This window comes from Cervus elaphus, chromosome 22 (genome assembly GCF_910594005.1).
Source record: "Cervus elaphus chromosome 22, mCerEla1.1, whole genome shotgun sequence".
NCBI classification, from domain to species: Eukaryota; Metazoa; Chordata; class Mammalia; order Artiodactyla; family Cervidae; genus Cervus; species Cervus elaphus.
Window position 1 is genome coordinate 54,984,140 of NC_057836.1, and position 17,162 is coordinate 55,001,301.

Genomic DNA, 17,162 nt, shown 5'->3' on the forward strand with positions numbered 1-17,162 from the left:
TAAAACTACACTTGTTGCTTATCCCTGAATGTCTTTTAAGATTTTTCCAATTATTAAAATTTCTGCCAGTAGCAAGCAGTCCTGTATTTGAGTCTTGGCTCACTTTCTAGCCCCATGATTTTGAGCTAATCAGTTCCCTCATCTTTAAAATAAAGATAAACGTGGTATCCATCTAATGGGATTGTGACAAGGTTGAGATGCTTAGAATAGTACCCGGTGCCTAGTAACTGGTCATGAAATGTCTTTGATCATTATTGTCTGTCCACTTAATTTTTTCATGGGGGCAGTATGGTACATTGGGAGGAGCATGGGCTCCTCAGTGAGTCAGTTCTGTGGTTCAATTCTTTCAGCCACTTACTGTGCAGCATCTTGAGAAATTTAATTAACGCTTTGACACAATTATTTCCTCCTTACCAAAGTGGATATATGGTAGTAATATCCAGATCACTGAGTTGTGAGGAAAGTGCCTCTTATGTCCCTTTCCTCCCAACTGATTATCAACAAGTTAACATTTATGAAGTTTATTCCAAGGGCAAGGCAAAGCACAGGGTGTTACAGGAAGTTTCAAAAGAAAATAAATGCGTGCTCTCCATCGCGGGCAAGGAGAGCAGCTAACAAAATCAAGCCAGTCATACACAATGAATTGCTGATGAATATGCAAATTAAAGTGGGTCTCTAATCCGTGCTCATTTATATTTTTTCCCAGTGTGAATGTGGAGGAATTTTCAATGAGAGCCTTTTTCCTGGTTATTTCCACAAGTCAGCAGATCCTCAAAGCCCAACTGAAATAGAGGGCTGATGAAAGACCCTAGAAAAACCGCAACAGTCACAGACCATTCGGTGGCCAGGGCCACCGAAACTGAACTGCAAGGGCAGGTCTGAGGCAGGTAAACGGAAGGACGAAAAGCCGGTCCCGTCGCCTGGGCTCCGACACAAGCGGGGGCAGGAGGGCTTCTCCCCAGCGTCGCCGGCCGCGCCTCCCGGCCATGGAGGATGTGCCTCACGCGTCGTGACTGACCTGAGGCGTGGCGCCGGCGGCCGCCGGGCTGAGGAGTCGCAGAGGCCCGGAGAACTCCAGTCCTCACACGGTTAAACCTCTCCCAAGGAGACTGGAGGAGGGAGGGTCCCCGCCCACGAAAACCCGGAGACTCTCGTCCCGACGCCCCGCCCCCGCCTCGCGCCCCGCCCCCACTCGCGCCCCGCCCCCGCCTCGTGCCCCCGCCCCCGCCCCGCGCCCGCCGCCCCCGGACGGACTCACGGGCCGCACCTGCCGGTGCTCACACGCCCCCGCGCGCCCGCCGCCCCGCGCGCCAGGCCTCTGCGCCGCCGCCGCCGCCGCCGGCGGACCTGGGCGCCCGCCCGAGCCCGGAGCCGCCTCCGCCACCGCCGCCGCCGCCGCCGCCTTCGGCACGCGACCGCCGCAGCTCAGCCGCACAGCGCGGCCTCGACGCGGGCCGCGGCCGCCGGAGCCGTAGCCGCCGCGCTCCTCTCAGCCGCGGCCCGCGGCCCGCGGACACCGCCGCCTTAACCGCCGAGCGGGCCCGGCGCAAAAGCTGAGGAGAACCGGGCCGGGGCGCGAGGGTGCGCGGGCCGCAGCCGCCGCGGGCGTTCGCTGCGCTCGCGCTCAGGCGAGGACGGTCTCAGTCTCCTCCTCCTCCGACCTCCTCAGTCCTCAGCATCCTCCTCCCGCTTCTCAAAAAGCATCCCCGGTCCCCACCCCCTGACACCCCACCGCGGGAACGAGGCCTCGGGAATTAAGGGGAGTGGCTGTGGGGGCGCGTCGCGGCTCCCAGCTCAGCCAGACCCTGTTCCAAGACATGGGCTGGTCCTCGTTGTAAAAGCTGCGCCCCGAAGAGAAGCGGAGAGTAGTGTTCCCGGCCGGGGGCTGCAGGGCTCTCTAGGGGCTGGAGCTCTGGCATTATCTTAGGGTGGGGCGGGGAGGGCTCTGGATTTGTGGGGATCGGGGGTGGGCGGGGAGGAGGACCCGAAGAGGGGAAGGACTCTGAGAGGGAGTCGTTGAGAGACTATGGGGAAGGACCAGGAGCTCTTGGAAGCTGCTCGCACTGGAAATGTGGCTCTGGTGGAGAAACTCCTGTCTGGCAGGAAAGGAGGGATCCTGGGCGGTGGATCCGGACCCCTGCCCCTGTCCAATCTGCTAAGGTAAGGACCGGAACCCGCTCCGCGTTTGCACACCTCGCTATGCATTGTGATGAATACGTCCTTCCTCCTCACGGTTATTGCACCTGGTGGCTGCCAGCGATTCATTCTTAAATTAGGTAGGAAAACAGAATGTGTGTATGGAGTGGAGGCATGAACCTCCCTGTCAGATAGATGCCTTAGATTCTTTGAGTAATTTTAAAATAGCCTTCCATCAATGCGTCAGTAGCTACTTTTCTGTGAGCTGTGGTGCAGAACTTGGACATGCACTAGCACTAGTGTTGCTGGAAGAATTTTTTACGTCTCACCCGCTCTCCATCAATGTTTATTATATGTTTTCAGTTTCGAATCCAGCTTCCTACCCGCACCGCTCCCCCAACCCCCCACCCCGCCGTTCCCTTTTCGGCTATTTAAATGAAATTGGCAGAGAAGCTTTTGCGTGCATGCCATTATCCTGCAAAAGCCACAGCCCTTGGTTGCTGCTTCCCTTCTCTTGCAGAAGGCATTTGCTGTGCTGTGGGATATGATCCCACAAAATGAAGAGAGTGAACCTTCTAGTGAGATGTCATCAGTACAGGGTGTGTGTAAAACTTAACGAGGCAGGTTAGGCAGCCCCAGCAGTACTTTCAGTCACCTGGACATGGCTGAGTGAAACTTGGTTGTTGTATCTCAGGATGAAGAATGCCAGGTTGGGATTGGGAAAGTGTATATGGAATATAGTAGAGGCCTTTTAATGTGAAGATGTTCCAGGTGAGACTTAATATTGCTTGGAAACACACATACACAGTCTTTTTTTCAGCAGGCAGTGTCTTAGAAATAGAGTGATTTACATATTTGAAAAAACAATTAATTTAAACGTTGAATTGATGGGCAAATGAAATCAGTTGTGAGGGAGGAAGCCTGAAGAATATTCACTAGATAAAATTCAAGGAAAGCTATTTAGTTTCTAAAATCATAGCTATTCAGTTTATCTTGGATGTTTTTGGAGGCATCGATCATCATTCACATCTTCACCCTAAAACATCTCTTAAGTCTAACTCTATTTGTAAAAAATTTTTAAGCTCAAGTGATTTCCTTGGTTTTTAACAGTTTTAAAAACGGTTCTTTGCTGCTCTTGACAAGTGCTTAATACAAACTTTTGAATGATGACATTGTGTTCTTTACACAAGTTTTCATGTGTTGTGTTGGTCAGATAATGCAGTTACAGTCTTGGCTAATAGGGTAAATGAGAACATTCCTGTTATGGTGAAATGAATTTAGTTGGAAAATAGTTGATGGGATTTTAGAAAGCTCCACACATGATCATCTGTACTTGTTGACAGTGGCATTTTATTGGAATGATAGTTCACTTTGGAACAATGAATACTTATGGGGCATTTTTTTCAGTAAGTCTTAGAAGTGATGACTCTTGTGTGCACTCCCTTGTTAAGTAATTTTCACTTTCAATTACAGGTAGACAGTTTGTACAAATTTCGGAGTATAGATCTAGTAATTGCCGTTAGTCACAGGTAGTTTATACAGAAGCAGTTTATTTGGGTATAGTTTTAAATTGCAGGTGAAAGAAATGTTTGCTATCATATCAGTGATAAATACCATTATGGTTAGAAACTGATATCCTGAAAATAATCAATTTCTTTGCAAAAACGCTAAAGAATTCTTTGAGAGCAGGGAGAACTTCAGTTGATTTCTTTGAGATGAATGGTGTTTTAAAAAACTTATCTTTGTGATAGAACTTAAACATCTTTTAAATGCCTTCTTGGTTGTGTCATTTTAAAAAGAAGATGTAAAATTTTCGGAATAGAATAGCAACTATTTAGTGTTGGTAAACATCAACTATGACATGAAAATTGTGACTATAATGTACTTCTTGAATGAGAGGTTTTCTCTTGCTGGTTTTGTCAGAGGTAGTAGTAGTAGCTCTACAGTGAGAATACATATAGAAAACAAAACAGAAAACCTTAAAAATATGTGTTCATTAGAGTAGTTTGAACCAAGTTGTAAAACAGCAAAATCAAAACCAGTAGCCTTTACACTTCCATTTTTGTATGTCATATTGAATAAACAACTAAAATAGTGCCTTTGAAGAAAATGAGAATTGAAATTATCTTCTTTGGGTGATTCTTTACATAAAATGAAATTCCTAAGAAAGCACACTTTATTTAGTTGTCATTTTATTTCACAAATGATTGTCATCAAAAGCTTATTTACAAGATAATAGAAAATTATCCTTTTACCTTCAGACATAAAGACAGTTCAAAACTTTAAAATATTTTGGAATGAATTGTGGATTAGATTTGGTACTCCCCTGTCCTACTTTTGAATGAGGAAATGGCTACCCCCCTCCAGTACTCTTGCCTGGAGAATCTCATGGACAGAGGAGCCTGGCAAGCTACAGTCCTTGGGGTCACAAAGAGTCGGACACAACTGAAGCGATTTAACATTGACCTACTTTATTATTTGTGTTGTGTAATAATAGGCTCAGATCCTGTGCTAAATGCGTATATCATCTCATTCAATTCTTATGTCAACCTGGAGAGGTTGGTCCTCATTTCTCAGATGATGGACTAAAGAGATAGGAAGATTGAGAACTTGCCCAAGATCACATAACTAGTAATGGCAAGGATTTTAAGTTTTGTGATTCAGATTTGCCTTACCTTGCCTTAAGTCTTATTCATTGAATCTGTTTTATTTGCAGAAGTTTAAAGTACATGGCCAATGAGTCTAATTTGAACACTTTTTTGGTAGGAATAATAATTTAAAAATCCTTATATCCTTAAAAAAAGCAACTCCTGACTGCTCTTTGGAGAATCAGTAGATGCTCTTTCTGAAGATGCTTTTGATCATTTATTACCTACTAAGTGAGCAGTAGCTGTATAATGGGGAATCAGGTATATTTGGTTGACACTGATTTTCAGCAAAAGTAACAATGACCTTGAATAAATATGTTTCTAAGTCTCACTGTGCTCTTCTGTGAAGTGGAAATAGTAAGAAGACCTATCATATGGAGCTGTTGTAAGGGTTAAATGGGGTATAGAAATTAATGCAAAGCATTTAGCACATTGGTATTCATCATTGTGCTATGATTTCTCACAGAACTCTAGACTACTTGACTGTATTTCTTTTCTTTGTTATTTTTTCATTTTAGAAAGCTTTAATTTATTAGTAACCCTTCCTTTCCCTTGAGCTGAAATCTTCCTTTCTTGAACGTCTACATTTTGTTTTTAGTTTTAAATTTTGGGGCTTTCCAGAATAAATTTAATCTTGACTTCTGCGTACAACACTTTTAAGGTCCTACTTTATCAAGACTAAATATCTCCAGTTCCTTATCACTTTGTTGACTATTTCTTAAGGCTTTAGGTTTCCCTGGTGGCTCAGATGGTAAAGACTCTGCCTGCAATGCAGGAGACCCGGATTCAATCCCTGGATCGGGAAGATCCCCTGAAGAAGGAAAGGGCTGCTCATTCCAGTATTCTGCCTGAGGAATTCCGTGGACAGAGGAGCTTGGCAGGCTATAGTCCACGGTGTCACAAAGAATCTGACACAACTAAGGGACTAACATTTTGGCTTTACATGGTACTAGGAGTAAATTTCTCTTTTTTTTTTCAAGTTCCAATGCCTTGTTGTCTTTTCAGTTATTTATAAGAAAACAGACAGTATGTCAAAGAAGACATACACCTGCTAATGAACACAAAAGTGTTCATCGTCGTAAATTAGTTATTATTTAGTTGCTAAGTCATGGCCAACTCTTTTGTGACCCCATGGACTGGCTAGGTTCCTTTGTCCATGGGATTTCCCAGGCAGAAATATTGAAGTGGGTTGCCATTTCCTTCAACAAGGAGTAAATTTCTATAGCAAGTTTTCCATTAAAATCACAGAATCTTCAAATACAAAGGAGTCTTTTCATCCAGTTTCTTACCTAGAGAATTTACCTATAACATCCTTTACCAGTCACTTAATTGCAGTTCTGTTAAACCCTGCAATGGCTAGATCCAGCCACTCTATTTTTTGATGGCTCTAATTACTTACAATATTCATCTTTTATTGAGCTAAAATTCGCCTCCCTGTAATTTCCAGCAGTTGGTACTAATTTGGCTTTATGGGTCAGTATAAAGTAGTTTAGTTTGCCAGGGCAGTTCTTTAGCTAATATTTAGCTGTATTGTTTTCTTATGAATCTCCTATTTTTTCTAAGATTTTAACAACCAGTTGCCACGTGGTAATATAGCATAGGTGTTAAGAACTTGGAGCTTTTTGGGTGGCTCAATGGTAAAGAATCTGTGTGCCAATGCAGGAGTCACAGGAGACGTGGGTTCAATCCCTGGGCGGGGAAGATTCCCTGGAGTAGGCAATGTTAACCCACTCCAGTATTCTTGCCTGGAAAATCCTATGGACAGAGGAGCCTGGTGGGCTGTGGTCCCTAGGAGCACAAAAAGACAGACATGACTTAGCGACTGAGCACGTTAAGAACTAACATTTTCATACTTCTTTCCTAATCTCAAAATTTTCAATGACTTTCTTCAAATATGGTGAGCAGGAATGAAAAAAAATGCAATAGTTGTCATTTGATCAGTGTAGGATATAGTGGGACTTGATATATTTTGAATTAAAAAAAAATTACAAAGCAGCATATTTAGTATGATCCTTTTCTTTAACAAAGAATAAATGTGTGTGAACATTTATATTGCATGTTAAGAAGTCTGGAATGATAAGCACAAGAATGTAGTTAATGCGTTTCCCTGGCGGCTCAGACAGTAGAGAGTCTTCCTGCAATGCAGGAGACCAGGGTTCGATCCCTAGGTTGGAAAAATCCGCTGGAGAAGGAATAGGATTATTTAGTGAATGGTGGAATTGTGAGTGATCTTTATTTTTTGGCTTATCTGTATTTTCCCATATTTTAGAGTAAACATGTATTGTGCAATGAAAATGAAATAGCGGCTATTTAAAACATGATACAATGAAGTTATTAGCTTCTTATTATTGATCTAAGACCTGCCTTAGTACAGGTCAACATTTTCTAAGTTGTATGGTGCTTTTGGCTCACGTTGAGCAGACAGTCAATTAAAACTTCAACTTTTTTTTTTTTTTTCCCCCAGTGACTTGTCAAGCCATTGTCATGGTTGTCAATGATTTGTCAACTTGTCATGGTTCCCCTGTCTGGTACTTGTGAAAGCATTGATTGAACTTAAATTATTCCTATTATATTTAATCTTACCTACGTTAGCCTATATTTATAATATATCTAGCTCTCTTGGCTCTTGAGTCTGTTTTCCAGTATATTAAAATCTCTTTTCTGCATCATATGTAGATTTAATAAGCATGTATTCTATAACTGTTATTCAACAACTATGATATACTCCTAAAGAACTTCAAATTATTATAAATTTGAAAGTGACCATCTTTATGCATGGTCTTTCTACCAACATTGAGGCCACTTAATAGAACTGTTAGCCAGTTATTTCTCTCTAATGTATCTGTTTGAATATTATGAGGTGTTTTATCCACTGCCTTTCTGTATTCACATTATGTTCTGTTTGTTCCATTCCTTTGATCCACCCCTGTAGTAGGAAGTCTGTGTATGTGTGTGTTAGTTGCTCAGTCGTGTCTGACTCTTTGTGACTTCAGGGACTGTAGCCCACCAGGCTCCTCTGTTCATGGAATTTTCCAGGCAAGAATAATGTAGTTGGTAGCCATTCCCTTCTCTTAAGGGATCTTCCCGACCCAGGGATCCAACCTCTGCTGCATTGCAGGCAGATTCTTTACCCTCTGAGCCACCAGGGAAGCCTAGTGTGTCTATAAATTCCACCAAACTTAGGCTACTTTGTTATAACTTGTTTCTGATAGTGAACTATTGATGATGCCTAGTTTTGTTGCAAATTCTTTCTACCCCTTTGCTTCTAATTCTTTTGGATCTGGATACTTAAACTCATTTGAAGGGGCTAAGTGTCTCTTATGATCTCAGTATTTATGGAGCTTTGGTAAAATCTTAGCATTGTTTATCCTTTTTGGGTTGAAAATTATTCTCACTAGGGATAAGAGCAAAATAGAAGTTGGGAAGAACCAGATTCTTAGTTTTGTTAGGTGTTTTAGGGAATTCTCTTGTGGTCTAAAACCATCTACAGTTTTAATATGTCAGAGATTAAGATTATATTAGCTGTCATAGCAGTGAACTTTTATTTCTTCTCTCCCTTTTTTCAAACTTAGCTGAAAAGGACATTAGCCTTTTCCAGGGCAAGTATATACTTCACTTCTGTGTTTGCTTTCAGTTTTACCTCTTGCACCCTCTTTCATCCTTAAAAAAACAAACAAACAAACAAAAAAACTGAACTCATCAGAGCTCATTAGAGTACTCAAGTTGAATTGCTTCCCTCTTTTTCTTCCTTTATATTATATATGAAATAGCTGCAAAGCCTTTTAAGATTTCACTCTTTGGCACAGTTACCTTTTAATCTAAACAAAAATAAGTCCCATTTAAACTGTGTTAAATTATTCCTTTTTTAGTTTAGATTAAGAGTTATTTCTGTTTTCATAAAGCAGTATAAAAGTTTGTTAATAACTCAAATTTACTTAATTTTCTGAATGCCTCAAAGAGTCAAATACTATGTAAAGTATAGTTAGTAAATTCTTGTGAAACATAAGGAATCCAGTTCTCAAGACCTTCATGTGAAGCAGTATATCAGTAAGAACTGAGGGAAAAGTAATCTTGTCACCAAAGATATGTAAACCAGACAGCTTATAAGTCTTTCAGATTCAGGATTCAGTTCATGACGTTTTTGGTGATAGATACAAGGAGATAGAAGGCAACTTGGAAGTATTGTAATTTTCAACTGTTTGGGCAGCTGTGGCTGTTGAGACTGTAATATACGATACTCACTTCCAGGGAAGCTGTGTTGGTTAAATGGAATAAATCACAAATAGAGCAGTTAAACTGCACGAAAACGTTATATCTATAAAAATAGTCAAGTTGCAAGTGGGTTATCTATTTTAGCTAGTAATGATGTTTGAAGCGGTGATTGCACCATTCTGCTCAGGGAGCTGTGTCTGCCCGAGTGAACAGTGCAGCTGCCTGATGGGGCTGAGGGGAGAGGAGAGGGAGTTTTGGTATTGACCTCTTTCTCAACCAAAGGCTTTTCAGCTCCCTCTTCAGAACTGTGAGGATGCTGTGTAGCAGGAGTTAGGACAGCCAGCTGGTGACCGCTCAGCCTGTGTGTTTGCACCGCCCGGTCGTGGTGCGGCTCAGGGGTTTCTCACCCTCATGGAGGACTGAGGCCGGTCCTCACCGACGTCAGTGCGGGAGTTTCCAGTGGTCAGTAGTGTGCCTGCCGACCTCGGCAACTTAACCGCTCAGGTGACGGTAAACAGAGTTTTATTAGCTCAGTTGTGTACTGAGATAATTTACTTCATTATGCATTTGAGGTAATTTTGGAAAATTCTTTCAGACTCTATTATAGAACATTCTTCCTGAGTATTTAACTAGAAATGGAAGCCGACTATAATTCAATCATGGGTTAGAAAAGACTAATTTCAGCCTACAGAATCTGAAGCTATTTAACATTTAATGCATTTTAGTGTGTCTTTGGTTTCCATTTCAAACATATTTCAGCATAGTTTTAATTAATTGAAATATGAGTCTTGGTTATTTCATTTTATGTTGATATGAGAGATTATCTCATGTTTGAAAAAGCAGCAGTTTACCCAGAAGACATATCTGTGTGCCAGCTCTTTCTCTCGTCTGTGATGACATGGTCGTGTAAACCATATGGCAGCCCGAGGCACGGTGCCAGTTGACAGCCCAGTGCATTTTCTTGTGTAACACAGATCTAAGAGCTCTTCTTAGAGTCCAGTTTTCCTTTGTGTCAGTAGGACAGCAAGTGACTTCTGCATTTGTGTTAAACCTGGGTGAGGCTTGCTGTTTTGTGATTTTTGAGGATGAATCAGAATATATGGTCAAAGGATAAATTTTATTTTCCTCATTTCTTTCTGTTGTAATCTCCAAAGTTCATCTCTGAAAGTGTTTCTTATAGGTAATACTTTATTATTTAACAGCACATCCTTATGAATCTGTAAAGTGAATTTTGATTCAGTTGTGCTGTAGAATTATTTGGGTTCTGTTGTGTTGTGAGAGCAGCTTTATTTAAAGCGGTTAATTACTTCTAGTTAACTGAGCTGAAACAATTGGAGTAAACTTGTTACCATCAAATTCGATCATCTCTTGATTGATGGTTGTGGACATAAAAGCCAACCTCATTTCTTCTGCTTGATGTTTCTGTTTCCTCCACCACTTTCTTCTAATACTTCTGGCTCAGATTTCTTTCTCTTTGGAAAGACAGCCTCTTCTCTGTTGTAAGTAGCACAAGGTGAGCCTGCCTCTAGTTTTTGTGTCAACTGCCCCTCTCCCAGGGTTAGGGTTTTGTGTGAGGAGGAGAGCTGGAATGAGCTCTGCATAGTGAGAAGCAGATTAAGAACAAAAGTTGAAGCTTCAAAATTCTGGCCCTTACAGAGTTTGCTTTCATCATCTCTCAGCTCAGTCAGTTCAGTCGCTCAGTCGTGTCCGACTCTTTGCGACCCCATGAATCGCAGCACGCCAGGCCTCCCTGTCCATCATCAACTCCGAGTTTACTCAAACCCATGCGCATCGAGTTAGTGATGCCATCCAGCCATCTCATCCTCAGCCATCCCCTTCTCCTCCTGTCCCCAACCCCTCCCAGCATCAGGGTCTTTTCCAATGAGTCAGCTCTTCGCATCAGGTGGCCAAAGTATTGGAGTTTCAGCTTCAGCATCAGTCCTATACTCATCTTAGGTATCAGTATATGGTATATTTTTTGCCTGCTTCCAGAAATTATTCCTTAGGTATTTTTATTTATTATGACGAAGATATAGACTATAGTTGTATAAGAGCTTCAGTGTCTAATATGGTTTGAGATTCAAATTCTTTTGCATCCATTTTCTTATTAAAACAAATTAATATTGTAAGTTTACTCAATATGTAGGTTTTTTTCCAAAAACCTGTGTTTCATTGTTGGGGAGGTGTTTGAAGTTCTGCTCCATGCATCCCAATTAGCATTCTTCCACACTAAACTTTTCTTTTTGTCTTTTACCACTAAATTACTATTCAGCCACTTTGAATCCTTGTTTGATACCTGTAGTTACTAATCTGCATTTGAAATGTTTTATATAGCATCTAAATATGCTAAATATAGTTTCTTAGTGTTTTGAAGATACTAAAAAACTGCTGTATTAACATACAGAATTATCCTTGTTTTGTATAAATATTTTGCTGCTATTATGAAGGCATGGGAGTGAATAGGAGTGTGTTTGGGGGGAGCTGCAGGAATTATGCTGAGATGTTCTTTGGCATGGGAAACTTTCCAGTGGTGGTGTAGTGTATAACAAAGTTTTTCCTGTTGGTTTGCTTTGGCTAGTGACAGAGTGTTCTGTTACTCTGAATTTCATAGAGACTTTGGAGTCATAATGGAGAAGGTGAAGAATTATGAACAAGTACTTGTAAAATAATGCTGCTCCTGCTAAGTCACTTCAGTCGTGTCCGACTCCGTGCGACCCCATAGACAGCAGCCCACCAGGCTCCCCCGTCCCTGGGATTCTCCAGACAAGAACACTGGAGTGGGTTGCCATTTCCTTCTCCAACGCATGAAAGTGAAAAGTGAAAGTGAAGTCACTCAGTCGTGTCCGACTCTTCCTGACCCTATAGACTGCAGCCTACCAGGCTCCTCTGTCCATGGGATTTTCCAGGCAAGAGTACTGGAGTGGGGTGCCATTGCCTTCTCCGTGTAAATAATGGGAGAATATTAACAAAGAGTTAATACACTGTAATGTGTGCTGTAATGAAAGTCTCAAACAATGCTTCAGGAATGACAAGAGGAAGGAGGAGACTCCTTTAATCTGTTGGAGGAGTGAGTAGTCAGGGTAAACTTCAGAGGAGATGATTCTTAAATCTTGTTGAATGAGTAGGAGTTTGTTAGGCTGACAATTTTGGGGAAGGGTAATTAAGGCAAAAAGAACAGTATATTTAATAATTTGTAAAAAAATGTCAAATATATATAATTTGAAGTATTAGAAGTAGTTAGTTATAGAGCATGGATATGAAGTAAGTCTGGAGATTGAGGTACTTGTGTACTGCCCATAGGAGTTGAATTTTAAATCTGAAGGCCATGGAGATACATTGGCTCTTTGTTTGAAATTTTGATATGTTGCTTAATCATTTATAATAGGATGACAGTGTTTCAAAAAATTGAGTATAAGAAAAAAATTGCCCCAATTCTATTGCTAAAATAACCTTTTCTATGTTTGTTTAATGTGGTGGTTATTAGATAGAGTATACAGTTTGAATCCTAAAATTTTCACTTAATAATATATCAAACTTTTAGTGTTATTATAAAGTCTTCATAATCATATTTATAATATATAAATTATATATTTATATAATTTATAAATATATATATAATTTATAAAAATATATAAATATAATCATATTTCTTTTTTTTCCCTTTATTTATTTATTTATTTTTTCAGTGGGTTTTGTCATACATTGATATGAATCAGCCATAGATTTACACGTATTCCCCATCCTGATCCCCCCTCCCACCTCCCTCTCCACCCGATTCCTCTGGGTCTTCCCAGTGCACCAGGCCCAAGCACTTGTCTCATGCATCCCACCTGGGCTGGTGATCTGTTTCACCATAGATAATATACATGCTGTTCTTTCGAAACATCCCACCCTCACCTTCTCCCACAGAGTTCAAAAGTCTGTTCTGTACATCTGTGTCTCTTTTTCTGTTTTGCATATAGGGTTATCATTACCATCTTTCTAAATTCCATATATATGTGTTAGTATGCTGTAATGTTCTTTATCTTTCTGGCTTACTTCACTCTGTATAATGGGCTCCAGTTTCATCCATCTCATTAGAACTGGTTCAAATGAATTCTTTTTAACGGCTGAGTAATATTCCATGGTGTATATGTACCACAGCTTCCTTATCCATTCATCTGCTGATGGGCATCTAGGTTGCTTCCATGTCCTGGCTATTATAAACAGTGCTGCGATGAACATTGGGGTGCACGTGTCTCTTTCAGCTCTGGTTTCCTCAGTGTGTATGCCCAGAAGTGGGATTGCTGGGTCATATGGCAGTTCTATTTCCAGTTTTTTAAGAAATCTCCACACTGTTTTCCATAGCAGCTGTACTAGTTTGCATTCCCACCAACAGTGTAAGAGGGTTCCCTTTTCTCCACACCCTCTCCAGCATTTATTGCTTGTAGACTTTTGGATAGCAGCCATCCTGACTGGCGTGTAGTGGTACCTCATTGTGGTTTTGATTTGCATTTCTCTAATAATGAGTGATGTTGAGCATCTTTTCATGTGTTTGTTAGCCATCTGTATGTCTTCTTTGGAGAAATGTCTGTTTAGTTCTTTGGCCCATGTTTTGATTGGGTCATTTATTTTTCTGGAATTGAGCTGCAGGAGTTGCTTGTATATTTTTGAGATTAATCCTTTTGTCTGTTTCTTCTTTTGCTATTATTTTCTCCCAATCTGAGGGCTGTCTTTTCACCTTGCTTATAGTTTCCTCTGTTGTGCAAAAGCTTTTAAGTTTCATTAGGTCCCATTTGTTTAGTTTTGCTTTTATTTCCAATATTCTGGGAGGTGGGTCATAGAGGATCTTGCTGTGGTTTATGTCGGAGAGTGTTTTGCCTATGTTCTCCTCTAGGAGTTTTATAGTTTCTGGTCTTACATTTAGATCTTTAATCCATTTTGAGTTTATTTTTGTGTATGGTGTTAGAAAGTGTTCTAGTTTCATTCTTTTACAAGTGGTTGACCAGCTTTCCCAGCACCACTTGTTAAAGAGGTTGTCTTTTTTCCATTGTATATCCTTGCCTCCTTTGTCAAAGATAAGGTGTCCGTAGGTTCGTGGATTTATCTCTGGGCTTTCTATTCTGTTCCATTGATCTATATTTCTGTCTTTGTGCCAGTACCACACTGTCTTGATGACTGTGGCTTTGTAGTAGAGCCTGAAGTCAGGCAGGTTGATTCTTCCAGTTCCATTCTTCTTTCTCAAGAGTACTTTGGTTATTCGAGGTTTTTTGTATTTCCATACAAATTGTGAAATTCTTTGGTCTAGTTCTGTGAAAAATACCGTTGGTAGCTTGATAGGGATTGCATTGAATCTATAGATTGCTTTGGGTAGAATAGCCATTTTGACAATATTGATTCTTCCAATCCATGAGCATGGTATGTTTCTCCATCTGTTTGTGTCCTGTTTGATTTCTTTCATCAGTGTTTTATAGTTTTCTATGTATAGGTCTTTTGTTTCTTTAGGTAGATACTCCTAAGTATTTTATTCTTTTTGTTGCAATGGTGAATGGTATTGTTTCCTTAATTTCTCTTTCTGTTTTTTCATTGTTAGTATATAGGAATGCAAGGGATTTTTGTGTGTTAATTTTATATCCTGAAACTTTACTATATTCATTGTAGAATCATATTTCTAATCGCACAGTAGTAGTTCATTTAATGCAGACTTTTCCTGGTCCCCTTCCATCACAGTTATTCCTGGTTGTTTGTTCAAATAATGCATTTCCTTTTCTCATCTCAAACTTACTAGGTCAGAATTTTTGAGTATAGGGTCTAGGAATATTTATTTTACAAAGCTTCCTTAGTTTATTATGTATTCTGTAAAGTATGAGAACCACTGATCTGGTGATGTATATACCCGTTACTTAAACATTCCCTTAATACTAGATTTTAGTTTACTTGTTATTTTTATAAATGATATTATGATGAACATTGTTACACAGATTATCTTTTTAATACAACTATATTCATAACATCTTTTTGTTTTCTACTGGGGTATACTCAGTTAACAGTGTTGTGATAGTTTCAGATGAACAGCAAAGGGACCGAAATATCATATGATATCCCTTATATGTGGAATCTAAGAGGAAATGATACAAGTAAACTTACAAAACAGAAACAGACTTAGAGAACAAACTTACGGTTGTTGGGGGCGGGGGGAGGAATGAGGGGAAGGGATAGTTTGGGATGGACTAGTCCCTTAACATACATTTCTAGAAGTGGAATAATTATTCTGAAGGGTATTTATTATTAACTCCATGTTTATATATGGGATGAAAGTGCAGAAATATTGAATAACTTGCCCAGTGTCACAAAGCTAGTAAGTGACAGATCCAGGATTCCAATTCAGGTCTTTCTGATCCCAGATATCTTTTTTGTGCCACATTGCTTCCTTGTTTCATAGGGATCAGTGTATATCCTTGGTTAAAATGTGAAAATACCAATATGATTCCATTATATAAATGGAAAGTATATTTTCTACAAACTTACATAGTAACGTATTTCAGATCCTGCATAGTTCTCATTAATTTTGCTTTTGTTAATCATACAGTTTCATATTACAGGCACTATTTTGCTTCACATTTGTTCTTTTTTTATTTACTAAGTTACTGTGCTGGGTGACATGCAGGATCTTAGTTCCCCAACCGGGGATCAAACCCATGTCACCTGAAGCGGAAGCATGGACTTTCCTGGACTAGACCACCAGGGGAGTCGTACATTTCTTTCTTTTTTTTAGTAAGGTTTATTTATTGTGGCTGTGCAGGCCCTCCCTTGCTGTCCGTGGGCCTTCTCCAGTGCGGCATGTGGGTGTGGGAGGGCACTCTGGCACGTGGGTGTGGGAGGGCGCCCTCTGTTGCCGTGCAGAGTGCAAGGGTGCCTCACTGTGGTGGCTTCTCATGCTGCAGAGCGTGGGCTGCAAGCCTGTGGGCCTCAGCAGCTGCGGCTGGCAGGCTCTAAAGCACTGGCTCAGCAGTTGGGGCACATGGGCCCAGATGTTCCCTGGCATGTGGGATATTCCTGGACCCACGTCCTGAACTGGCAGCAGATTCTTAACCCCAGGACCACCAGGGAACTCCTACATTTATTTCTTGATGGCACATAAACAGTAGACTGAATTCAGTGTTGAACTAGTTAAAGATGTTTTAAAATATTCCTTTGTCAGTTGTTATTTTCACATTAAACAGGGTAGAATTGTTTTATCCAAAATTTCTTAAGCACTTGATGTTTTATTACTTCCTTTGTCTTCAAAGATGGTCTAATAACTTGTCTACCCCATGTCTTCAGATGGGTGTGACTTATATCTCCTTATTTCTTCCCTCTTATAAAAGAAGGAAAATTGAGTATTCACTATAGTCCTCACTTCGTAAACTTTATAAATTATCTCTTTAAAGCTGATAAATCTGAGCTGATTAACAACTCATCAAATCTAGTATTAGGCTGTGTAGAAAAACCAAGGAACCAAGGCAGTTCATTCTCAGGACCTTACCCTCACCTTCTGTTCACCTCTTTCCTTTTTCAGAGCCTTTCTTCCTATCTTGGTTCTAAGGTATTCGTTGGCTTCCCTTATCTGAAACTCAGAACTCTCATCAGTTTTATCCTATACCAAAAAAAGTTTCCTATATTGCATTTTACACTTTGTCCCTTAGATCTCCATTTTCAAAAACAATAAAGGCGCAGTAGAAAGAAGCAGCAGGACATAATGGAAAAAATCTGAATCTTGAGTTTGAATGAAAACTCTGCCATTGAATGGATTCTTGGCCCTTGGCAAGTTATTTCACTTCTTTGGTCTTCAGTCTCCTTATTTATAAAGTTGCAATGATAATACTTATCTTGTAGAGTTGCAAGAAGTAAAGATCATTTATATAAAGTACCTAGCACAGTGATTCTTTTGTTATGATTATTATTATTACTAAGACATTAATGGCTGTGCAGGGAATAATTATATAGATTTCCGAGTATCTGTATCTGAACGGGGACTCTGGGATATTTACATTTTAATATGTAACTTCTTAGAGACTTTGTCTTAGCCTAATTCTTTAATGGTATAGGCACCAAGACAGGCTATTAAGGATGCAGATTTGTCTAATCTTCTTGATTGCAGAGATAGGGATTACTTTTTCCTGCCTACGTTTAGGGGTGATACTGTTC

The 17,162-nt window shown here is 40.3% G+C and overlaps 1 protein-coding gene across 20 annotated transcripts in view; it reads left to right on the forward strand.

The window, feature by feature from the left end:
• Positions 1-1,387: 1,387 nt before the first annotated feature.
• ANKS1B (ankyrin repeat and sterile alpha motif domain containing 1B) overlaps positions 1,388-17,162 on the forward strand; it is a 1,073,060-nt gene continuing 1,057,285 nt past the window's right edge. For 19 of the 20 annotated variants that reach the window (XM_043881066.1, XM_043881055.1, XM_043881058.1 and 16 more), the window contains exon 1: positions 1,431-2,160. In XM_043881066.1, coding sequence (XP_043737001.1) covers positions 2,027-2,160 — 134 coding nt within the window. In that variant the 5' untranslated portion in view covers positions 1,431-2,026. Of the gene's footprint in view, positions 2,161-17,162 lie in introns of all 20 variants that reach the window. The other variant, XM_043881060.1, reaches the window with a different exon arrangement.